We start from the raw sequence: 26,023 nt of genomic DNA on the forward strand, positions 1-26,023 counted from the left end.
TAAATTTATCTAATACTGATTGTATTTAACAGAACGGGGGGAACAGGTATGTTTAAAATACATGTAAAACAATCGGATGGTAGTGAATAAATTTATCTAATACTGATTGTATTTAACAGAACGGGGGGAACAGGTATGTTTAAAATACATGTAAAACAATCGGATGGTAGTGAATAAATTTATCTAATACTGATTGTATTTAACAGAACGGGGGGAACAGGTATGTTTAAAATACATGAAAAACAATCGGATGGTAGTCGATAAATTTATGTAATACTGATTGTATTTAACAGAACGGGGGGAACAGGTATGTTTAAAATACATGTAAAACAATCGGATGGTAGTGAATAAATTTATCTAATACTGATTGTATTTAACAGAACGGGGGGAACAGGTATGTTTAAAATACATGAAAAACAATCGGATGGTAGTGAATAAATTTATCTAATACTGATTGTATTTAACAGAACGGGGGGAACAGGTATGTTTAAAATACATGAAAAACAATCGGATGGTAGTCGATAAATTTAGCTAATACTGATTGTATTTAACAGATAGCATAAAAAACGTATGTTTTTATTAATTCTGCTCTGGGCTTCTCTCTTATTTCTGTGCAATTTAGGTGTTAAGTCATTGGCATATGGATAATTAATCTTTCATAACTTTTATGTGAATTTCAATTATTTTCCAATTATGATTGAAATAACAGGGTGTTTTGTAAATTATAATCATTAAAATAAAAGGTATCGGACTGTGTATTGTAGGTGTTTTTAACCATACTTGACAGTCATAATCACAACATCTAGACAGACTTGTTTTTTTTTAAGAACATTTTATGCTTTGTTTCTGAAATGCTGAATATAAAATTAAAAAAATAAATAAAAGTATAACTTTACAGAACATCGTATTGAACCTGAGATTTATAAACTGCTTGATTTAAATATAAAGATAACATTAATGGATTTTTTTCTTTCGTGAAAAAAAATAAAGCTTGCCATAGAATATGGGATAAAATTTATGGAGACAAGTGCAAAAGCTAGCATAAATGTAGAAGAGGCTTTTTTCGCATTAGCAAGAGATATCAAGAGGAAAATGGAAAAAAAAATGGTATGTAAAGATATAACTTGTTTGTTGAAAATAGAAGGATAGTGTAAGAATAATGGTCTGAGTGAGTTGCGCTAATAGAAATTTACTATCAGGTTTGATTTATTAACTTTGTATTGAATTGTTTTTTATGCTAATTATATATTTAAATTTTAACTTTGTTAATTAAACTAAATAGAATTATAAGTTCATACAATTTTAAAGGGACAAAAAGGAGATTATTAGCCCCTCAATGATGTCCCTTCCAGCTCCTGACTATATCCACCACTTACTACTCATGTATTCATCCAATCTTTCCTTGAACTCAGTTAAATTTTCTGCCTCCACCACCCTTGATGGCAGCTCATTCCAAAAGCCAATCACCATGTTTGGAAAGTAATACTTTCTGAACTGCAGATGACTCCTACGCTGCCAAAATTTGAGTTTATGACCCCTTGTCCTATTGTTTTCACTGCTAAACACAAAAATGTTTAATGGATCTATATTATCAATACCCTTAATAATCTTAAACACTTCAATCAAATCCTCTCTGACCTTTCTTCTCTCCAGATAAAACAAGTTTAATCTCTCTTCATAGGACAATCTCACCATCCCATGTATCATCCTAGTGGCTCTTCTCTGAACCTTATGCAACAGTTCAATGTCCTTCTTGAGGAAGGGAGTCCAAAACTGTACACAGTACTCTAAATGAGGCCTTACAAGTGATCTATACAGTGAAACAGTAATATCCCTTGTCTTGTATTCAATATTTCTATAGATGCTACCGAAAATTCTATTAGCCCTATTGCTAGCTACAGTGAAACAGTAATATCCCTTGTCTTGTATTTAATATTTCTATAGATGCTACCGAAAATCCTATTAGCCCTATTGCTAGCTACAATACACTGTTTAGATGACTTAAGTGATTTTTCAATCACAACACCAGAATCTTTTTTCTTCAGCCACAGTATTTACTGTATTCCCATTTAAATTGTGAAAATCTACATGTGTCACCTTACATTTTGGATAATTAAACATCACCTGCCACATATTGGCCCAATGCATCAAATGATCTAAATTAATTAATACAGCAGAGGACCCAGCTCAAATCACTGAGGCACATCGCTCGTAACTGTGATCCAATCAGAACTAACTCCATTTATTATTCCTCTCTGCTTTCTACTCTCCAGCCAATTTTCTGTCCAATTTAATAACATTTCTTCGACACCCACAGATTTAATTTTTGTAACAAGTCTTTTGTGTGGCACCTTATCAGATGTTTTTTTAAAAATCAAGGTAAACCAAATCCTCAGTATTTCCTTCAACAAATGTCAAGCAAAACGTTTTTTAATATTTATGTATGATTATTAAAAGTAAACACACGTATAGTAACGGTTAAGTTTTCTTACATTTTTGTGGGGAAAGATTAGAGACCAATTTGCATTATTCTATCATAATCTTTTTTTAAAAATGAAAGATATTTTAGAAAATACTCACTGTCATCATATTTAATTTTGTGAGAAGTGTGCATGTTTCTTTTAATAATTATGTTTTATTAATATTCAAAGTATCCAATACTATACTATGTATGGATGTTATCATACTTATACGTATAATTATGATACTTTCTAAGTTCTAGTTCTAGCAAACTTTTTTCATGCAGTTAAGATGAAAAGCGTGACTTGTTCGTTATCTGACTCGTTCAAACCTGAAGGATTGTATGGTTTATAAGTTTATGGGGGTGGAATTAAAGTAAAATAGGCTGCATATTTGTTAAGAGAAGAATCAGACTTTGAACAGGATTAGAAATCCTTAGGAATTAATCGTATTTTTCCCGTTTAGTAGCAGATAAAATTTCTGCTACTGTTTTTAATAGTGAGAGGTTTGTTTTTCTTAAGGATAACTATGAGTGAGATTTCAATAATGTTTTAAAATAAGTGATAATGCTTTTTGAAACTTTTCATTTCTGTGAATGTGCTTTAAAAAAGAAGCTCTGGATTTATCCGAGTGTTAAAGTATTGGATTTATCATAAGTATTATTTGTTCATTTTCTGTGTGTATCTTTTAAAAAATTTTTTTTTTTTTTTTTTTTTGAGGATACAGTTAACTGAAAGTTTAATTTGTAGAAGTTAAGTTGTTCAATCTTTTGGATGCATATTAATCAGACTCTACTGCTATTTGCTTCTGGCTTTTTATCCTTTTTGAGTTATCTTGGAACCAATCTTCATCATTTCCTGTACGTGCAGAAGGTAATGTCCTGTTGGAAATTTCTTTTTCTTGAGAAATGTGTGGCCTGCTTGGAGAAGTCTAACATGTAACATACAATAGTGCACTGACGTGTTAAGTATGTGTCTTTGTTCAGTACGTGAAGTGTTGTAGATTTTGTTGTGAAGGAATTATACATCTTCCCCTGTGCTTGATAACGAACGTGAAATTACTCTAGTTTTGTACATGAGGATGGTTTCTCCCAGAGTGTATACACATAGCAAGATTAATGGCGTTGCTTGCATCTAGTGGTTAAAAGGAATGGTTATAACAAGATATAATTTTTGTTTACTTTGTTAACTCACCCATTTGTAGCAAGTTTATTTTGTTTGAGCCCTGAAATAAGTTTTTGCTTGTGTATGTGTGGACAACAGAATGTTACTTAACTGACCCTGATTCAAGGCCAGTCTGAACATGTTTTTGTGATGTACATAAATAGTACTTGCACCAGATACTCAAAATGTTGCAGTGTTAATTGTTTACCCCTTCCCATTACATAATACAGCATTCCTTTTACCCCTTCCGTTTACATAATACAGCATTCCTTTTACACCTTCCGTTTACATAATATAGCATTCCTTTTACACCTTCCTAAAAGGAATGCTGTATTATGTAACGGGAAGGTGTAAAAGGAATGCTTGTATTATGTAAATGGAAGGTGTAAAAGGAATGCTGTATTATGTAACAGGAAGGGGTAAAAGGAATGCTGTATTATGTAACGGGAAGGGGTAAAAGGAATGCTGTATTATGTAATGGGAAGGTGTAAAAGGAATGCTGTATTATGTAACGGGAAGGGGTAAAAGGAATGCTGTATTATGTAAACCACCTTCCCGTTACATAATACAGCATTCCTTTTACACCTTCCCGTTACATAATACAGCATTCCTTTTACACCTTCCCGTTACATAATACAGCATTCCTTTTACACCTTCCCGTTACATAATACAGCATTCCTTTTACACCTTCCCATTACATAATGCAGCATTTTTTTTACACCTTCCTGTTACATAATACAGCATTCCTTTTACACCTTCCCGTTACATAATACAGCATTCCTTTTACACCTTCCCGTTACATAATGCAGCATTTTTTTACACCTTCCTGTTACATAATACAGCATTCCTTTTACACCTTCCCGTTACATAGTACAGCATTCCTTTTACAATTTTTTAGAAATCGGTTATTATTGGTTATTATTATTACTAATTATTTATTAATTTTTATATCTTGGACATAGAGCTCTGCAGTGGTTTTCTAGCTTTGATAGTCAGTCCTGTTATACAGGTAAGAGTAGTTACATGGGCAGTGGTTCTGATGATTGGTTGCCCTTCACCTGGTCAGCAGCTCTGAATTAAGGACAGCTAATAGAGGTCTGGCTGTTTAACCCAAGATATATATATAGTACTTTGTAAAGGAAGAAACCTATAGCTTAAGTAATATTGAATGGATGTTACATGCTTACTTGTCTTTTCAGAGGATAAGCTACTTGTATTGAAAGAGGATCTTGAAATTTTATAAAGGTTATTTTTAGATTAGAACAAGTATTAAGATTCTGATAAGCTTACCCAGGTTTCATGTTTGTACTGTTCAATCTCTTGCTTAGTTTTGGAGCAACATGAATTATGTGGTAAATTTGAGATAACTGAACCTTGCTGATGTTTATGTTAGTATTGAGAAAGTATACATTCATAATTCCACCGTCCTATAGCCAGCACAGTATAAAATATACCATTAATTCGATATATTCAAATAATGTTCGTAAACTTCTGTGCACTTTTTATGTGTATGATGTTATATAGATTCCTATCCTTTATCATAGTAGGCCCGGCAGGACAGGTGGTTAGGGTGCAGGTTCGAATCCCCATCCCACCAAACATGCTTATCCTTTCGGGCGTGGGAATGTTAGAATGTGACGGTCAATCCCACTGTTCATTAGTGAAAGAGTAGCCCAAGAGTTGGTGGTGGGTGGGGTTGACTAGCTGTCTTCCCTCTAGTCTTTCACTGCTAAATTAGGGACGGCTAGCTCAGATAGCCCTTGTGTAGCTTTGCGCGAAATTCAAAAACAGACAAACAAAACCTTTATCACTGTTGGAGAATAACACGGATCATTACCATAGGCCAGACATTTTATTTCAAAACTATAAGTATGTATTATCCAGGTATTGATAAACAATAAAACTAGTATAAAAAACAAACAAACAACAATTAGATTAAATACACTGTTTAAAAGAGGTTCATAGACCAGGCATTGAATATTTAATTGGACCAGGTGTGACTTAGCATTAGCATGCCTGGATTATGAATCTTGTTGTCACTAAAATGTTCTCTGGTCTTTGGGGCCATGGATACAGTATAACTGTGACAATCAAACCTTGATCTTCCTTCAGAGTTGGCTGTGGGGCTGTCGATTACACAGGTCTGCAATGGTTTTATTGTCTTGAATTTTTTTGCATGTTCTACAGTATGCTGAATCTGAAAATGATATCCATTTTTCTCCATCACATACAGATTTTTCACAAAACTTCATAATGCAATACATAAAAGAAAGACCACAACACGTAGTTTTGAGACTACAAGATGTAGATTTCACAAAGGAATGAGGATGCATGTTCGTTTGACATCAGTAGTGTTCTTCCCTTTTCTTGAGTTTGAGTTAACGAGCATAATAATAAAAAATGTTCATTGTGGTAACCGAAATAATAATTTGACATAAGTAAGGTTTTTTTTTCTTTCCGATTTGTAAAAAAATCCTTACGTGATAGAAAAAAAATTAATATTATTTTCGATATCTGTGTAGCGGATTTCTTGAAAATCCATAATTAAAACCGAAACAACTTTTATGAAGTTTAAATTTACAGACCTGTGTTATCTGCCTTCCCTCTGATATTATCAGCTGAAAAGTATGGTAGTTGTGCTCAGATACAGCGTGTATAGCTTGCACAAGTGTTCTAAACAAACAGACAAACAGGGTATGAAAAAGAGTTCTTTAGAAATAGTATTTGTACGTATATGAAGAAATAATAAATGTAGAAAGTAACATGTTTTAAAAGTTTCTTTATCTTTGTTTACGTTACTCTGTGTTCAAATTGAGATAATCTAGCTCCCAATTTTTAAATACATGAGTATTTTTCATATTGTTAGGTATAACTGTTGGTAATAAAGTAGCAGATGAAATAGTGTCTGGAAACATTACTCACCCTCAAATGTAAAGTTGCCTAGAAAAATGTATATGTTTGTTTTTTTGTTTAAATACATAGCATACTGTTATTTAATTGTTTTAAGTTTTGTATTGAAATTAATTGTGTGTGTTAGTAAAGACAGTTAAACTTGTTACAGCACTTAAAGCACAATAAATTCAGCTACAATACAAACAAAGGAAGTGTGATCGAATAGTACCAAGCAAAAGGGATTGTTCTTGTTTTTTGGGTTTTTTCTCCCACTGTCCTCACAGTCAGTCTGTTTCGGAATTGAAACCAGACTGAAGTCAAATTTGAAGTTTCTTATTTCTTAATTCAACTAATCTTTCACACCTTACCAACTTTAATATTAAACTCAAAAATGTTATCTTTTGTTTTAAACACATCTTAAGTGCTGAAATACGGCTTTTTTGCTTTACCTTTTACATTGTTCTTTGTTTAGGTATTTAAATCTATACTGAATAGAAGCATGTCAGATGTGGCAGCATTTTGATAAAGTGAAATTTACATTCTGAATTATTTTCAAGTTGCTTCTCTTTGATTGGTGCATTTTTATGCTTGCTGATTTCATTTTGCCTGTTTTTGCGTGAACATTTTTAAGATTGAAAGCATGTGTTTATTGTATATATATAAACAGATATATTTCAGTATCATTTTGTTGAAATAAAAATTAGCTATTTAATTACATGTTTCAGTGCTTGAACTTGTTTTTAGCTACTTTGGTGATAGTTTAAATAAATATTTGGACAATAGCATTATTATATTATGTTAAAAGCTATTTAAAATATTAGTTTATGGAATTTATTCAGTTCAATTTTTGTTAATTTTGCTACATATGTTTTAAAAATATTTTTCTTGCTTTTGAAAATGATGTAGAATAGTTAAGCCTAAACCATTTATTTTGTATCATGAGTCCTGACAGTTTTTTTCTGTGTCACCAGGAGGCAACCAATCCACCTAAGACTGGAAGTCATCAGTTGAAGGCCAACGAACCGACCAAAAAAACTTCGCGTTGGTTCTGCACAGTTCTTTGATGCTTATTTCAGGTATGGTATGGATGTTATGATGTGTATGTTCCTGCCAGAAACAGTAATTACAGCTCCCCTTAATGGTCGGCATCACATTAACAGCAGTTTGACAACAATGTTGTGACCTTAGGAAGGGCATGTCATTGGAGGCTTGGGAATTTCTTCACAAAAAAAATATGGATTGTTTTTGATAATGAATAATACTCCAAACATCACAGAGACTTTTAATGGAGGCAGGAGTACACCACGTCATGAGATTATTTTTCTTGGTAGAGTTGTATAAGTACAAGTGAAACCTTTTTTTTTTTGTTTCACGGGCACTTGGTTTACAAACCGCACAGGCTTTTTTCCTGACGTATCTTTACCTGATAAACAGTAAATTAAAACCTGTGTACAAATTGTCAGGCATCAACTAACAAGATGAGTTAATAATAAATTAGTTGCCTAAGTTTGAACATTTAACACATGGATAATATCCAGAAATTAATAGATGTTAACGATCTACCAAAGTACATCATGTTCTTCCAACCAATTAGTTCGGACATAATAAGAACGATAAAAGTCATGGATCAAGTGCAAATGTAATATTTTGTTTTAGAAACATACATGTATATTTGCCCCTCCCTTTAGAACCAATCATCAGCATTATTATAAATATTACTTTGTGACCCCCTCACTACGAACTTTGTCCCAGGGATTGACCCCATAACCATTTTGTGCTTGTCATAGTTTTCATATTATAACTTTTAATACAGCGTCTTTGTGAAATTTTGCAGGTTATCAGTTAAACATTACATAAAATATCTGATTTTGTAATTAAGTTTTAAGATTTTTTTTAAGTAATGTTTTGCTCGTACATTTTTTTTCTTTTCGAATGTTGACTATCCAACATGCAAAGTAATTTTGATTTTAAGATTAAAAATACTTTTATGTTTCAGAAAATTGTCAAATTTCACATGCAAAATCTTTATAACCTCCAGACTTTTTAGAAAATTTCTTTTTTTTAGAGAAAACTTTATATTTTATCTGTTATTTTCACTATTGTATCTGTATGGGTTTGGTCGATTTGACCGACCTCGTAACCAACATAGAAAATTAGGAATTAGATATAAATTATGCATCTTTTGTTCTAGAATAACTACAGATTATAACAAGAAACCATTAATGTGTAGCCTAAATCTCATAACATTATACATCAATATATATATTTATTATTTGTATTTTATTGACCTTTCGGCCGTGTCTAACTAACATTACAGAAGTTGAAATGATGCGGTGCACGTGCATTCATCCAATAATATAAAACTGGCCTTTACAAAGTGACCTGTATTTGATTTGTTTTACTAAACCAGTATTTTGTAAAAGAGTCACATTTCCGTGATAATACCTTACTTGTGTATATATATCATTATTATTTACAAATGAGTCCTTAAATTTCAGGTATTTTTCTTGAAACATAGAACAGTGAATAAAGATAGAAAACGATGATTGTTTTTCTACTTACAAACTTTGTACTTGTTAACCTGCTTGCCGTAATTTGCTAAGCCTTGTAAAATTTTGCACTTGGAGGATGTAAAATAAAATAATGTTTTTAGGTTTTATATATGAATTTTGAAATAACCACATATTATCAATATTGCAGAACTCCACTGTGATTTATCAGGTTTACTAACTAAATTGTATTTGGGTCAAAAAAAAAGATATTGTTTTTCGGCCAACATTTTCACTTACCCCTTCCTTCTGAGATTAAAGATAAAGAAATAATCTTGGGAACTTATCTCCCTCTAGAGGCTGAGAAAACCATGTGGGGGACATTCTGAACTTTTGATTGGTTATTCACACATCATACACATAGTAGGTGTACATAAGCAAGAATATCCAAAAATGAAATATCCACTAAATGTAGTGATATCACAGGAAATAGAAAAGACAGGAGGTTCTTATTTCATATTCTAGCTTGTAGAAGGACGTGTAACGAGAGGGTTAATCAGGTGTTTCTGGTACTGGAATTTCCTTACGCCCCTTGGTACTATTACATGAGTACATTTGGAAATCAGACCCCATGGGTTTGGTCGATTTGACCAACCTCGTAACCAACATAGAAAATTAGGAATTAGATATAAATTATGCATTTTTTGTTCTAGAATAACTACAGATTATAACAAGAAACCATAAATGTGTAGCCTAAATCATGGGTTAATGTTAACATACAGGATTTGGAGAAAAAAAAAAGGTTTTGAAAGTGTACTGAAATATGAAACAAAAATCTTATAGACCATAATTCAGTTTCTGCTGACATGGAATGTCCCAGGGTTATAAGAAGGTTTTTTTTTTAATCTTGTAAAGTAACTTTTTTCTTTAAATGAAACTGGTAATCTTAACTGACACATTTTCCTGTTGATGTTTTTTTTACAGAAAGATTGAATGTTTAGGATATCAGTTAGATAAGTATCAATTTGTTTTTTATTGTAAAGCTACACAATGGACTATCTGCATTCTAACCACTACAGGAAACAAATCCCTCAGATTTTTATTGTTAAAAGTCTGTAATCTTATGACTGACTCATTGGGGAACCAAAGTATAAATTAAAAATGGTAACAGTCAGGCTGTAAGCTTTGAACTTCATTAGTACAGTAATACCCTGTTTAGTGCTCGGGAGGGGTTCCCGAGACCAGAGCTCTAAATGAAACAGCTCTAAACAGGGTCATTTTAACATTACATATTTGGAGATATGTAACTGAAGGTATTGTTTTTTACCCCTGAATGATGTATAAGTGTTGTGTTTAGGTACTGGTAAATTTAAAGTAAATTACTCACTATAATATCATCATTGCTGGAAAAAAACATTTTTTTATTAGCTTTAAATCTTGTTTGGTTACAGATCCATCAAATAGAAAATCAGACCCTTCCTGCCACGCCCACCCGTCACATCTTCTCTTTCAGGAATTGCCAATACATGTAGTTCTCTATTCCATTAATGACTATATTAATTATAACCAATAGACAGGCAAGGTTTTCGTCCATCAAATGACATATTATATTACTTTGTTTCCTGTACAGAAAACGATTTTCCCCCACAGGAATGATATTGTGTTGATGGATGTTGGTTCATATTGCGTCGTTAGAAATGCCAGAAAAATTGTGATAGTTACGGGACATTGTCTTCATTATGCATGTTATTATTCTGTGTTCTTTGTTGCATTATTTTATTAAATAGAAATTATTTAGCGCACTACTACCATAAGTATGAAAAAGTAGTGTTCATAGAGTTATGTATTTTCATAATTCTTTTTCTCTCTCTCTCTCATGAAAAAACTAATCTCTCACAACGAATCAGCTTAAAGTGGGGTCTTAGTGTATCTATAAAATAGCTGATTTAAACGATGCGAGGAAGAAAAATAATAAATAGATGTACGGTATTTTAAATCCCGTTCTGATTCAATGAAAGGAAACTTTCTAATATACACCTTTTTTTCCCAAGATAGATGTAATGTTAACTATTCCAATTACTTAAAACCAAAATTGTTGTGCTGGTTGCATGAGAGTTTCCAGCAACACAGGCTAGCACTAATAATCAGTTGTATAACACTGCAGAAGTTGATAAGTAAAAGGAGACTCTAGGACTGAGACTTGAACCTCTGGCTAACAGGAATTGACCACTGAGCTATCCAAAAGTACAAACCATACCTATGTTTTTTTCGTCCGTAAGGATCTTTCATTATGAGTATGATCATCATACTATACTGCGTTTTACACCACCGAACCAAATTATACAAGTCTATCACAGATTGAAATTTATTACTATCATTTTATATTTCTTTATATTTCACCACTCTCTGATTGCTTCATTAATACATTGTACTTTAAAATTCATCAGATGCTAGGTATACCCTGAATTGTAGGTGGATTTCACCGAAACGAAGGAGCTATAGCCACGTTGGATAAATAGAGCATGTAATGTGTGCATTGTACACGTGTTTGACAGAGCCCTTTTCGTTTATTCCTCTATTTTGTAAATAAACACTCAGAAGACAGGCCTGAGCAAACTCGGCTGTGCTTACAGTTCTGATTGGATGTTGCAAACTAGACTGCACAACAAGATGTTTGATAAGAGTTTAGGTGTAACGTAGCAATTGAAGAGCTGTGAAATTTAAGGACTATCATTCAGATCAGTTTTTGGAGGCTTATATCTTGTTTATCTTTTTCATTCTCTGAACTATTGACTTTGAACTTGAATAATGCTTGTTCTTACAAGTTAGCCAAACTTGATGCTTGTTAATTTGCTCAATTCTGAGAAACATAACCAGAAAAATACAGTTTACTGACTACAGATACCCTAGAGTTAAGATTGTGTTCTGGTTTGTTTCCTCAACACCTGTGTGAAATTGTTCTAATAAGCAGTGTTCTAACTAGGACCACAAAGCTAGATATAGACAAAATGTGTCTTGGTTTGCACCCAAACTCTTCCAAGCCTATTGGACCAATTTTAACCAAAATTTGTATGTAAACACTGTGAACTATGGGGAATGTCCTAAGGGGGTCAAAATTGAACTTAACCCTACTTCTATTTTGTAAAGCCTGTTGGTTAATCACTCCCAGCCTATTGTGTCAATCTCAAACAATCTTGGCAGGTTGACGCTTTAGACAATGTTGAATATTCTAAAGGTATTCAAGGTCAAAGTATGAAAGTTGCTGGATTGTTTTTCAAACAACCATGCTTTTCTTGTGGTCAGTGAGATGTAGGGTGTTCAAGGGTGGGATCACCTCAAAATCTTTATTTGTTGGTAGATGGAAAGCAAACTGTAAATGTTGTTTAAGAAGAAACTTTGTTATAATTTTAAAATTTTAAGATAAAGTTTGTCCAAGTTATTACTTTGAAATATATGATTGCTGTTAAACTTACATTGTTTTAATTAAGTTTAAACGTTCCCCATCAGTTAACGAGTATTTCAGTTTGTTATAAATAAAAAAAAAATGTCTTTTTTTAAACAGCAATTTTGTTCACAACTTATGAATAAGAAAAGATGACTCTTGACACTCAATTTCTTAAAAGTATTGGGCCGTAATCATTAACTGATTACTTTCAACTAATTAATTATTCTCACATGAGACTTGCAATAATCAAAATCGTAATACTTAGAAACCCTCATATTGATTAGTTGATTATTGTATTGAGTCATGACAGTAATATATTAAGCTGAGCAACCTTGAATTAATTGAAAATAATAATGAGAAATAATAGTGGCAATATTTCAATTACTTAGATAATTATGAACATTAATAACTGAAAGTACTAACTTCAGTTTGTTGATTATTTTCATGAAAGTAGTCAATTTAATTATAATTTTATTTAATCTGGTATGTAGATGTAATTGATGCTAATAGGTAATTGAATTAATTATCCAGCTCTAGCTTTAAATATGTGACGAGCCAGCATAATCCTTGGTTATGTTGATCTTATGGTTACGTTTCCCAGGTAATAGTCACTTTTAGATTTCTTGAAAAGTGTGTAGGTCTTAGTTAAAAGGACTTCTGAATAAGTCCTTTAAAGTCATTGACAAAAGAAAGTGAACACACCCAACGCTGTTTTTATATCAACTTCTGGTAGGGGGTTCAGATGCATCATATTGTTGAACCAATTTTTTTTTGTCTTTATGTCTTACAATACTCAGTATCAAGATCTGATTAAATGAATTAAGTTAAACCACTCACTTTCTGTGTTAATTACAAATAAAATCCTATCAGCGATCAATAGAATTACTTTGAATATTGATGGTATTTTTGTTGACCCATAAGTAATTTGGTGCATGAATAGTTCAGACAAGTCTGCTTCAAAGCTGACTAGAGTATATGTCTGGAAAAAAGCCTGTGCTTCCCGTTATTCAATATCCAGATTTATAAGTGTGCTTTGCCATTTCTGTACTAAAACTTTCAAATGTTACGAGGGAGAAACAGAAATATGAGGGTAACTGTGTGGAAGTTGTACTATAAATAACATGGCTTGTTACAGATATACATAGTCTTCTGTTCAAAGTGTGTAATGAATCATTTCTTAATCTGTATATTAAAATTGTATTTCTTCACATGTGTTGTTTTATAGCTACCAACACTACTAAATTTATGTCGTTGTTCCAACTAAAATTAATTTTTATCAGTGATGATGGTAGTCAAAAGTTAATTCTACAGATGTAAACATTTTAATATACTTGGTAATAAATCATTACACACAGTATGGAGTTAAACATTTTACATGGTTTGGGTCAAAATATTTTGGTTACAGATATATTATAAACCACGATTAGAACATTTAATTGATTTGAAGTAAATCTGTCTACTGTTTATATTGATATATAAAACATACACTTAAAACACACAAGTAAATATAAATATTATAGGCCACTGGCACTATTAGGCACATGTAACCTATGTCAGCAAGGAGCATGCATCTACTGTTAATGCTCAGGTTAAAATTATCCCTCAGAGTATTTAAAATCCCAAGTTATCTGTAAACACACACATATCCAATTTTTTGGTTTCAGTTTTTCTGCCCATCTCAAAGCATAGGTTTATATTTGCTAACAAAATATCCTTGAGAATATAATTCTTTCTTTTGTCTCACATGAATTTTAACATTCTCGGAGAAAGCAGAAACAAATGTGTCAACTACGCTACGTTCGGAGAGGCTTGAGGCCTTTTGTTCAATACCAGGGCCCATCAGGCCAGTCATGGTCTAGGCATTATTTACGTGATCAACTGCATGAAACTGTCTCTGTGAGTCACTTCTATAGTAAGATGCGATACGTGGAGTAAGTAGTTGCCCTGGTTAAAAGTCATAGTATTACTGGTAAAAATAGGGGCCCCAGAAGCTTCAAGTCTACACGTGATCACTGGAATATATTATAAACTTGTTATTTCAATAACAGACTGCCATTTTAACATTAAATAAGAGAAGAAAAATATTGAAAGTAAACATCCACACCAGTCATCCATTTTGTAACATTCAATACATACGCTTATGTGAACCTTACTATTATTGTTATTTGCTTTGTTGAAAAAATTTTATATACACAATTGTACTTGTCACTTGTAAATATATAGTTTCTAGTAAAACAGATGTGTTTATCCTTGTTTTGTGAGCATACGATAATATTTACAACATCTGTAACTATACATGTAGCTCAAGATAAAACCTTTGTTTTCTTATAAACAAAAAAAAGAGTTTGTGTTAATTAGCAGAGGTATAATTTTAAGTATAGGTAGATGGGGAAAAGTATTTAAGCATTGCAAGTTTATTTTCTGCTTTTTTTCTCTCTAAAGATAAGAAGGCCAACATTTCCTCAATACGTTTGACTAGATTAAGTTAAATTTGCCGAGTAATTAATGATGTTAATTACTGATTAGCATTTGTGTATAAAGATATTACAAGTAATTTTGTCAGTTTATAAAATATAAGTAAAAATATATCCCAACATTTTACTCTGTAAACCAATTTTTTAAGTATTTAATGCCCTCTTGTTTGATATACACACACACACCTATAATGTAATTATCTGGGCTGATTGACGGAGTTAATTTTAAAAAATTCTGTTTAAGTAAATAATAGAACACTTATTTACATGCCAGAATTGTGGATTTTTATTGGAGGTTAAAAATAGATCATATCAAATTGTAGTAGTGTTCCTACAATTTCTGTACATGCCAACATATTTTCAGGTTATGACACATTTATAACCATGTTTTTAATGAGAGTTAACACTTAAAGTTTAAAAACGAATTTTAAGAGAAAAAAATAATTATATTTGTGATCCAGATTTTTTTCTGTCAGATCGTATACAACTTCCATACTTAAAAAGTAGGTGTGAAGCTTCCCTTCAAAAGAATGAGTTTGTTACTAGATGTAGAAAAATTTCCTGTTTAGAATAGCTGTATTAGTGTCGTTGTCAGTAAATAACACTCCTGCCGTATTTGACGATCGACAGGAAGTTTAACAACTGGACCATAATAGAATGTTTACGAGTTGTTACATGACTATGTATATAAATTGAACTTTTTTTAAAGAAACCATTGTTATTACTGTGAAACATTTTTATGGCTAGGAACAGAATGATGTATATTATATGTTTGTGAAGAATTAAAATGAACCAAATTTCAGAGATTTTGGATTGTTACATCTGTGCTAAATGTTGACACAAACAAGTCCTGGAATTCTTGAAAGATGCTCAACTGAAACTGTGTGGTATTACAAATGTTTATTATAACGTTTAAAACAAATAAACATACATAACTTTATAACGGAGCAACAAAAACACTCCAACCTATACTTCTTGTGAGGAGAGGAAAACAGATAATGGACACGAGTGGTTGAAATGTTGTTGTAAAGTTAAAATAATTCACTCAAAAAGCTGTCTGTGGACTTTCTTTAAAAACAGTTACACCTGTTAATCTTCAAAGTGTCTGTTCCAAAGTTATGCAGTTAATCTATGCAAATATTAAGAGACTGACAGCTGAAATCAAGATATTACAGAAATAACACTAGTTAAGTTGAAATTTTATTGGAGTATTTCTTGTATTCAATATTATCAATTTAAACCCTACACTTAAGCTTCATAACACAAACTGTTGCAAAGTCAGCAGTCTAGGGTACAAATAATAGTTGACAGCACTGGATCAAATAACTAATACCATGGTAAATGGCATGTGCACTTTGACCCCCACCCAAGCACATAGGGTTAAAAGGCTATTTTTATGTGATAGAAAATGTTTTACTTTTAATTAATCACCTAGTTAAATATTCTGTTGTTGTGTATAGATATATAGTTTTGTTTTAAAATATTTACTGCAAGTAAAGGTTTCCACAACAACTAAAATTCTCATTGTAATGTTTAAAAGTAAGTCTGTTTCTGGAATGAACTTTGTTAACACTAAATGTACATTACTGAAATATTATTCATGCACATCCCACGACCTTTTGCAGCATGGTATTAGTTATTTGATCCAGTGCTGTCAACTATTATTTGTACCCTAGACTGCTGACTTTGTGTTAAAGGAGAGTAATATCAGGTACAGTTTGGAAGTGTTAGAGGTTATGCAAACAGAAGGGGACTTTTTGGTCCATCTATGTCATCCTATCCATTAAACACTAAAAAAAACCTGCTTGCCCGACCACTAGCAACAGTACATTGCACGGATGGCTTAAGAGACTGATTGACTATTACACTAAGATCCCTTTCTTTCATGACACTGTTAAGGTTATCTCCATCCAAGTTATAATAACCCACATGCATTATCTTGCATTTGTTATAATTAAAACCCATTTGCCAAACTCACAAAATGATCTAAATCCTTTTGTAAAGTAGCAGTATCCTCTTCACAGCTAGCAACACCCAAGAGATTAATATCATCAACAAATTTAAGTAATTTATTGACTACTCCATCTCTAGAATTGATGTAAATCAAAAAGAGCAAAGGTTCTAAGAATGAACCCTGAAGTACCCCAGTTTGACTGAACTCCATTTATAACAACCCTCTGCTTTCTTCCATCCAATCAGCTAATTTATCCTTCACACTTGTAGAGATCGTTTTTTAAAAGCCTTTTATGTGACACCATGTCAAATGTTTTCTGAAAATCCAGATACACCAAATCTACACTCTTACCCTCATCTATATAAGCAGTAACCTTTACAAAAATGTCAAAAGATTTTTTAAGGCAAGATCTTCCCTTAGTGAAACCATGTTGACTATCCAACAAAATTTCAAACTTTGTTAAATGATTTTGCAAAGCATCTTTTTTTCAGACTTCCAAAACCATTTCCCATCACTTATGTAAAACTAATACGTCTATAATAACTGGGACAATTTTTATCCTTGAAAAGAGGAGTTACATTAGTCAACTTCCAATCCTCTGGTACCTGCTCACTATTCAAGGACTGACAAAAAATAGTAACAAGTGGTCCACTATTCAATCCTAAACTTATTTCAAAACCCTTGATTTGTGTTTTAATTTCACGCAAAGCTACACGAGGGCTATCTGCACTAGCTGTCCCTAATTTAGCAGTGTAAGACTAGAGGGAAGGCATCTAGTCATCACCACCCACCGCCAGCTGTTGGGCTACTCTTATCAACGAATAGTGGGATTGACCGTCACATTATAATGCCCCCATTGCTGAAAGGGTGAGCATGTTTGGTGTGATGAGGATTCAAACCCGCAGATTGCAAGTCGAGCACCTTGACCACCTGGTGCTCGGCAGCCAAAAAATCCTTGGGGAAATATTATCTGGAAATAGATCATTTTGATCTAAATGCTCCCTTACCAGAAGGTATCATAATTTTGATCTAAATGCTCCCTTACCAGAAGGTACCATCATTTTGATCTAAATGCTCCCTTACCAGAAGGTACCATCATTTTGATCTTTCTGGTAAGGGAGCATTTGGTACCATCATTTTGATCTAAATGCTCCTTTACCAGAAGGTACCATCATTTTGATCTAAATGCTCCCTTACCAGAAGGTACCATAATTTTACACAATAATTAGTTCAGTTCATGATGCCTTTAGTTAACATTATTCTTCCCCAAATTACAGGACTTTATAAGAAAAAAAAACTACAGAAAACTGTGTTTTCTTCTATATAAAAAACAAGTCTACCTAAAGAGAGAGCTATTATTATACTCAATTTACACAAAAAATCTAGAAAAAAAAAATCTATAAATGCTTTTGTTAGAATGCAAATGTGACACCAATAGCTGTCAATCAGTGATTGTAATATACAAAATTCCATAAAGATGTAGCATATTACATTTATGAAACCATTAGCTACGTCAATAAAATTGTTGACTGTATTTAATGCATTACATAGATTTTACTGGTACAGTACTTTCTTCCCTGGACTGCTGGCTACAATCATTCACACACACTGAAAATATAACAGTGTAGCTGTCAATATCAAAGTAACTGTAACAAAGTGCTCGTTCGATGAGACAGTTAGTACAAAAGTCCTATGTACAATATATAAAACTGTACTTTTTACATCAACCTTCACTTATTACAACACTGAGAAAATAAAATTCTTAATCCAAAATAAAGTAGAAATTGATTTCATTATAATAAAACTCAATTATTTTGGAATTTGTGTGAAACACAATTATCACTGGATCACAATTTAAATGACTTGCAAGCCACTTTAGAAGCTAACAATAACACCACAACATATTTTACACAAATGTATTCACTGTAGCCGGTGAAACATTTTTGGATGCTAATTATTTCTTATTACAATTTAATTTATAAATACTCTCACTAAGAAAAAAACATCTCCATGTTCGTAGATTAATAACTAAATATTAATTAATAAAATGACATGTATAACAGAAACATTTCAAAGTATATTTACACTTCAGATGTTTGATGATTTAGATGTTGTACCATTAATCGAGTGATAATGAGATTTTTGTCTAGATATTGGGCGATCATACTGAAGATGGTCATATTCAGAATCACTATCTGGTACTGAAAAACATCAAGAAAAAATTTTTAATAAGTTGTTTAAGAAAGAACTGGAACATACAGTTTGGTCAGGAAACGTAATATTAGCTACTTATTAAATGATCTGTACACATACTTAACTTTAACTTCAGTGTAGTTAAAATGATCTAACAATATGAATAATCTACATGTTAAGAGTCTTTAGTTTTAAACTCTATACGAGTTTATCTGCCATAAAGAAAGTTTTTAGCGTATTATTTTTTACTTGTTTCATACCTCAAATGAATAATCTTTTTGATGATATTCATTCAAATATGTTAAACTGGAACTCTAACATTTTTGTTATAGTTTTTATAATTTTCTTTTTCCAATAAAAATTACTATGTCAACAATTAATACTTCAGCTTTATTGTTAAACTGACATTATGTCAACAATTAATACTTCAGCTTTACTGTTAAACCGACATTATGTCAACAATTAATACTTCAGCTTTACTGTTAAACCTACATTACGTCAACAATTAATACTTCAGCTTTACTGTTAAACAACACTACTTCAACAATTAATACTTCAGCTTTATTGTTAAACCGACATTATGTCAACAATTAATACTTCAGCTTTACTGTTAAACCTACATTATGTCAACAATTAATACTTCAGCTTTACTGTTAAACCGACACTACTTCAACAATTAATACTTTAGCTTTACTGTTAAACAACACTACTTCAACAATTAATACTTTAGCTTTACTGTTAAACCAATACAATGTCAACAATTAATATTGTCAGATACCAGTTAGTTTTTAAACATCTTTAATATTATAGTGGTATCAGCTGTGACCCAACTGAGTAAGAGTCCCAAAAAACAGCCTGGCTATTTCAGTGGGTTGTGAATAAGGAAACCCTAATTTGTAGTAAACAATTATTTTTTAGTTAAAAAGTTTCCTCAATTGAATAAAAAGTTCAACTTACAAGTTGCTTTTTTTAGTTCTTCATAGAAAGGAGAATTCTTAAGTGTTTCAGGTTTTAAATCATCAATACTGTGGTAGATGTTAGGGTTATAATCCAAGTCTTTTAGTTTTGCCTTGCCAGGTTCATCGTGAACGGACAGACCACATGCTCCTGCAAAGATTAAAGCAGGAAATAAAAAAGCCAGATGAAAACACTTTCAGTGACGGATTCTTTAGACATTTAAAACAAAGATTGAAGCCATGGTGACTTTTTTGAATAATAAAAGTGTGAAACATTTCTATTAATAAGAGAAAACTTTTTTTTTAAATGCAAAGACATAAAACAACTTAATCTATCTTAAAAGTTGTAGTGCTGAAATCTAGATATTTATTGGTATTTTTAACGGTTTTTCACACATAAACTATAACAAAAGTAAAATTAGACTAATAAAACAAGTTGTGAAAATAGAAGAATATTAAGTTTCTACAAACCTTTCTCGGACATGTTTGAATCATCTTCATCTCCAAGTTTGGCTTTCTCGATGTTACTTTTTGTAGTCAAATCATTTCTAATGTGTTTAACAAGCTGATTGTTCTTTGTTCCTCCAGCACTGTTGCAAGCATACACTGGATTGTCGAAATGATGCTGGTCTAACAAACCGAGAGAATTTTACTGCACTTCTTTAAAAAGTAAAACACCAGTAGTAAAAATTCTATCATTTTAAAAACTGTTGTTTCATTTCAATCAGTCAAGTTATTTTAACCCTTTCACTGTGGGGAGGTCAAAGCACACGTCACGACCTTTCACGCAATCACATTTGAAGTTCAGCTAAACTACTTTACTATTGTAGTACAAGTAATCTTGGCATCAAAACGTAGTTAACACATCAAATCTGAATGTGATATACGTTTTAATTTCTTAACTTTAAAGTAAAATGTTTAAATAAATCCTCAACTTCCCCTTGTACGAGAATCGTAATGAGTTTAATATAAATTACTCACTATAATATATACATAAATTACCAAGACAAAGTCCAATTTATAAAGCTTTATATCACTTTGGCTAACAGAGAAATAAAATAGATTTAAAACCCACTTGTCATATTCTCTCTTTCTCAAATTGTTAATAATTCTGACATTTTCTATTACATGATTTATAACTAATAAAAAAAACAAAGTTTTAGTCTACTGAATGGTGTATAATACAACATTGTTCTCAGTAGACATTTTTAGTTATTTTGTCTACAGACTGGAAGTTGCTCTCTCTGAGTTCAGATCGATTAGCTAATGGAAGTAGTATAAGGCACTTAGGCCTTTGTAAGAAAGCTAGTTAAGTTATAAGACATTGTTTTATGTGTGTGTTATTATTCTGTGTTCTTATGTGCATTTCTCAAATAAATAAAAATTATTTGATGTACCAGTACCATCATTAGAAGTAGGCTTAAATTTCATTGGCAAGCCAACAGCAAAAACAAAACATGAGTACCAAATTGCTTGTTTTTCATGTAAATTTGGTACTTATTGTGATATAAATATAAAAATGTTAAAATTAGAAACTTAATTAAGTTAAATAAGATCAGGTTAGGTAAGATAATAAAAAATTTCTCCATAAGGTTTTATCAGAAGTAGCTTTTGTGTTACAGCATTCCATATATTATCTTGGGCTATGCATTTGCCGAATGATTTAACGCTTGTATCACCGGATTCAAATGGCAATAAAATCAAGTAGAAACAGATGTAGACTGTTATTAGGCTTAAGTTATTTAGGATAAACAAATGTAGTTCTCCATTACAATTTGCAGTCATTCTAGAAAGAGAAAGGGAAATTTAGACTTCATATTTTTTGTGATGGTTACAAGGTCAAATCGACCAACTCTGTATACAGTTAGGGTAGGAAAAAAAAAAAAGATAAAATGTAAAGTTTTATTGAAAGAAAAACAAAACATTTGATATTCATTTAGGAGGTTAGGCAAATTAAATCAGAAAACTGCAAGACGAATAAAAGTATTTTCAATCTTTAGATGAAAATCATCGCGCATTCGCACTACTCAACACTCTGATTCCATATATTCATGGACATATATTTAGTAAAAATACTTAATTCAAAAGTCTGATTTTTTGGGTACAAGACAAGTATTGTTTACTAAAAGCTTGCCACATTTTGTGAAGATACACTTACTACATTAAACGTTATAATAATGGATACTTTTGTAGTTACCTGGTGGTTACGTGGTCAATGAAAATGACAAAGTCCATAGGGAAAGAGTTAAGACAATAAGGTTAAAATATAAGTAGTAAAACCAAACATTCTTCTTAACTTGTAACTCAAAATCAGAGGTAGTAAAAACATAGCATTTCATATCTATCTTCCCAGAAGGCATCAGTTTTAAACACCTCCGATTTTGAGCTGTAATGAACAAATTAAGAGGAATGTGGAAAAAAAAAACACTTGTTGTTATAAAAATGTTTTGGTTTATTGATTTTTTTCAATATTTTGCCAGCTTTCAGCATTTCAAGTAGATAATGACTTGTGTACTTACAAATATATCTTTGAAGTGCATCATATATTTATATAATCTTCTGTCTGAATACTTACCAATCATAGGCCCTGGATTAGCTGTATACCTGAAAAAAAATAAAAATTAAACTTACAAAACCATCATTACTATTTTGTCATGGAATTATTACACTATGATTACAGTATTCTGTCATGGAATGATTACACTATGATTGCAGTATTCTGTCATGGAATGATTACACTATGACTGTACTGCAATCATAGTGTAATAATTCCGTGACAGAATACTATTCTGTCACGGAATTATTACACTATGATTACAGTATTCTGTCATGGAATTATTACACTATATTACACAGTGGGTTCTGGATAGCAACGTCATTTTTTAAGTATCATTACACCAACTTCTAATCACATAATTCCAATGTTAAAAATAACACATTTTGTTATAGCTACAGTACAGCAATCCCTCGATTCTTAAACTTGTAATTCAAGTGTTCCAAATGATACATTATAATTTAACAACAGTACTTTTACAGTACAGTAATCCCTCAATTCTTAATCTTGTAATTCAAGTGTTCCAAATGATACATTATAATTTAACAACAGCACAGTAATCCCTCAATTCTTAATCTTGTAATTCAAGTGTTCCAAATGATACATTATAACTTAACAACAGTACAGTAATCCCTCGATTCTTAATCTTGTAATTCAAGTGTTCCAAATGATACATTATAACTTAACAACAGTACAGTAATCCCTCAATTCTTAATCTTGTAATTCAAGTGTTCCAAATGATACATTATAATTTAACAACAGTACTTTTACAGTACAGTAATCCCTCGATTCTTAATCTTGTAATTCAAGTGTTCCAAATGATACATTATAATTTAACAACAGTACTTTTACAGTACAGTAATCCCTCGATTCTTAATCTTCTAATTCAAGTGTTCCAAGTGATACATTATAATTTAACAACAGTACTTTGTTGTAATTCTCACAATGTACTTTCAAATCCATAAATATATATTTGGAAGAGAGATATTTAATTTTATGCTACTTATATATTCTCATTCAAAAATCAAACACATTGATCTCCTGTATATTTTTAACACTTAACCTGTTAAAATACCATTTTAATATTAAGATATCAGGATGTTATAGACAGAGAAAAAGACTAAACTACCATAATTTGAAACTTACGTAACGTATGCTAGTTCTGACTTCAGTCGCTTCACTTTATGACGGTAGTACACAAAAAGCAGAAGAACAATAACGATTAACACAACTACCAAAGTCACACCTATAACCAACCCCAAGCTGCTAGTCTGAGCTCCTTCTTCTTCCTCGTAGGTTCTGACTACCCTTCCCGTGTAGCCTATGAATTTAGACGGGGGGAGAGAAAAACTGTACTCGTTGATTAAAACTTAAAATATACGAAAGTAAAATTTTTATAATAAATTCTGTAAACACCGAGAAAACGACAACTTGCTATCTCTGTCTTTAATTATATACAACCGAGCAAACTAACCAGTTTTTATATTTAATGTTGAGACTATGTTTCAAAAGCAAATAGAGCACTGATATTTCACACATTTACTTTCAAGAAACATACTTTAGATATCACTAAATGGGATATTACTTACTCTACGAAAACCACTGGATACGATACGAGTTACACTACACAAACCTCATCTACTCTAGAGAAAACTATACACGATACTTACTCTAAATAAACCATGATATATGATATTATTTACTCTAGAGAAACAACTATACACGATACTTACTCTAAATAAACCATGATATATGATATTATTTACTCTAGAGAAACAACTATACACGATACTTACTCTAAATAAACCATGACATATGATATCATTTAATCCACAGAAACCACTAGATACGATCGTACTTACTCCAGTGAAACCATCAGATAAGATATTCAAATACTTTTGTATTCCGCTAGTCAGCAAAAGGATATGTAATTTTGATAACCTTTTTAAATGTTAATGTAGATCTATACCTCCATAGAATAGCGAGAAGAAACTGATTTGAACAATAAATTAGTTTTTACCCTTGCTCCTCATGTAAGTTATTGTAACTAACTAAATCATACGTTTTATATCAGTTTCTATTTTTACACAAAACTTACGGCGTTCACAATTCTTTCCTTCATATCCATACTTGCAAACACAGCCATTGGTTGGGCTACAGACAAAGTTCTTTCCGGAGCAGTTGCATCTTTTCAGACAGTGATCTCCGTAGAACCCCTCCTGACACACTGAAACAAGGATTTAATAGAAAGTAGGATACCACACAAAACCAGCAGGTGTTTCGCAACTGTATGATAAACAGTAAAACTACCTGAATAAACCAAAACTAGAAATAATACTTCACACTTAATAAATCTTCAAGTTTAATATACCCATATTCCTAAGGGTTGGTCAACACTTACAATTACTAAAACAGATCACACTTGCATTGTATTTAAAAGTGAGGTCTTATACTGAAAGCAGTAATTTCTGTTCAAGCTACAATATTAAATATGGAACCTTAACCCATTCATTGCAGCTGGGATGTATATTTCCCAGTGCTCCCACCCCCTCACATTGTGACTGGGGAAAATGTTTACCATTGTTGATGCTGTTTACATCTTCCTCTGCTGGTGCTAGGTTCGTCATCTTGACTATCATTACTCATTGCCTCTTCATCATCACACATTTGAACATCACTCGACTCACTTTCACTATCTTCTAAGCTATATGAGTCAAGTGCATCAAGCATATTTACACAGTAACTATGGATACTACTCACTGCTCTAATGATGTGGACACGGTTGTTATGTTAGTTAGTTACTGAAGGGCTGAGTGGAAAACATTGAGGGAAGTCATACACCAACATTAGGTGGGATGCCGATAAATACATTTCAACTTATTTTAGGGAAATCATACACCAACATTAGGTGGGATGCCGATAAATACTTTCAACTTATTAACATTAGGGAAATCATACACCAACATTAGGTGGGATGCCGATAAATACTTTTCAACTTATTAACATTAGGGAAATCATATATCAACATTAGGTGGGATGCCGATAAATACTTTCAACTTATTAACATTAGGGAAATCATACATCAACATTAGGTGGGATGCCGATAAATATTTTTCAACTTATTAACATTAGGGAAATCATACATCAACATTAGGTGGGATGCCGATAAATACTTTCAACTTATTTTACTCCCATACATCACACAAGACAATTTTGAAAAACAATGGGAAACATTTGTCCCAGTCGCAGTAAGAGGGGGTGGGAGCACTGGGAAATGTACATCCCAGTTGCAGTATGAGGGGGTGGAGCATTGGTAAATATATGTCCCAGTCACAGTAAGAGGGGGTGGGAGCACTGGGAAATGTACATCCCAGTTGCAGTATGAGGGGGGAGCATTGGTAAATATATGTCCCAGTCACAGTAAGAGGGGGTGGGAGCACTGG

The 26,023-nt window shown here is 32.0% G+C and overlaps 2 protein-coding genes and 1 long non-coding RNA gene across 11 annotated transcripts in view; 2 read left to right on the top strand and 1 right to left on the bottom strand.

Annotated features, from left to right (window-relative positions):
* LOC106467956 (ras-related protein Rab-8A-like) overlaps window positions 1-9,822 on the top strand; it is a 19,612-nt gene extending 9,790 nt beyond the window's left edge. The window contains exons 6-9 of one of the 2 annotated variants that reach the window (XM_022396197.1): window positions 31-46; window positions 991-1,107; window positions 3,290-3,332; window positions 7,487-9,822. In XM_022396197.1, the coding sequence (XP_022251905.1) occupies window positions 31-46; window positions 991-1,107; window positions 3,290-3,332; window positions 7,487-7,506 (196 nt within the window). In that variant the 3' untranslated portion in view covers window positions 7,507-9,822. The remainder of the gene's footprint in view (window positions 1-30; window positions 47-990; window positions 1,108-3,289; window positions 3,333-7,486) is intronic. The other variant, XM_013928346.2, reaches the window with a different exon arrangement.
* LOC106467954 (protein draper-like) overlaps window positions 5,616-26,023 on the bottom strand; it is a 61,844-nt gene continuing 41,436 nt past the window's right edge. For 7 of the 8 annotated variants that reach the window (XM_022396195.1, XM_022396194.1, XM_022396188.1 and 4 more), the window contains 6 exons: window positions 24,679-24,807; window positions 23,727-23,901; window positions 22,602-22,630; window positions 20,498-20,656; window positions 20,028-20,177; window positions 18,009-19,078 (listed from right to left, as the gene is read on the bottom strand). In XM_022396195.1, coding sequence (XP_022251903.1) covers window positions 18,966-19,078; window positions 20,028-20,177; window positions 20,498-20,656; window positions 22,602-22,630; window positions 23,727-23,901; window positions 24,679-24,807 — 755 coding nt within the window. In that variant the 3' untranslated portion in view covers window positions 18,009-18,965. Of the gene's footprint in view, window positions 5,821-18,008; window positions 19,079-20,027; window positions 20,178-20,497; window positions 20,657-22,601; window positions 22,631-23,726; window positions 23,902-24,678; window positions 24,808-26,023 lie in introns of those variants that run through there. The other variant, XM_022396193.1, reaches the window with a different exon arrangement.
* Window positions 17,864-18,174, top strand: LOC111087893. Its single transcript, XR_002612518.1, has 2 exons — window positions 17,864-17,966; window positions 18,043-18,174. It is a non-coding gene; the product is annotated as an uncharacterized LOC111087893 (long non-coding RNA).

The sequence above is a fragment of the Limulus polyphemus genome, unplaced genomic scaffold, assembly GCF_000517525.1.
Source record: "Limulus polyphemus unplaced genomic scaffold, Limulus_polyphemus-2.1.2 Scaffold2809, whole genome shotgun sequence".
Lineage (NCBI taxonomy): Eukaryota > Metazoa > Arthropoda > Merostomata > Xiphosura > Limulidae > Limulus > Limulus polyphemus.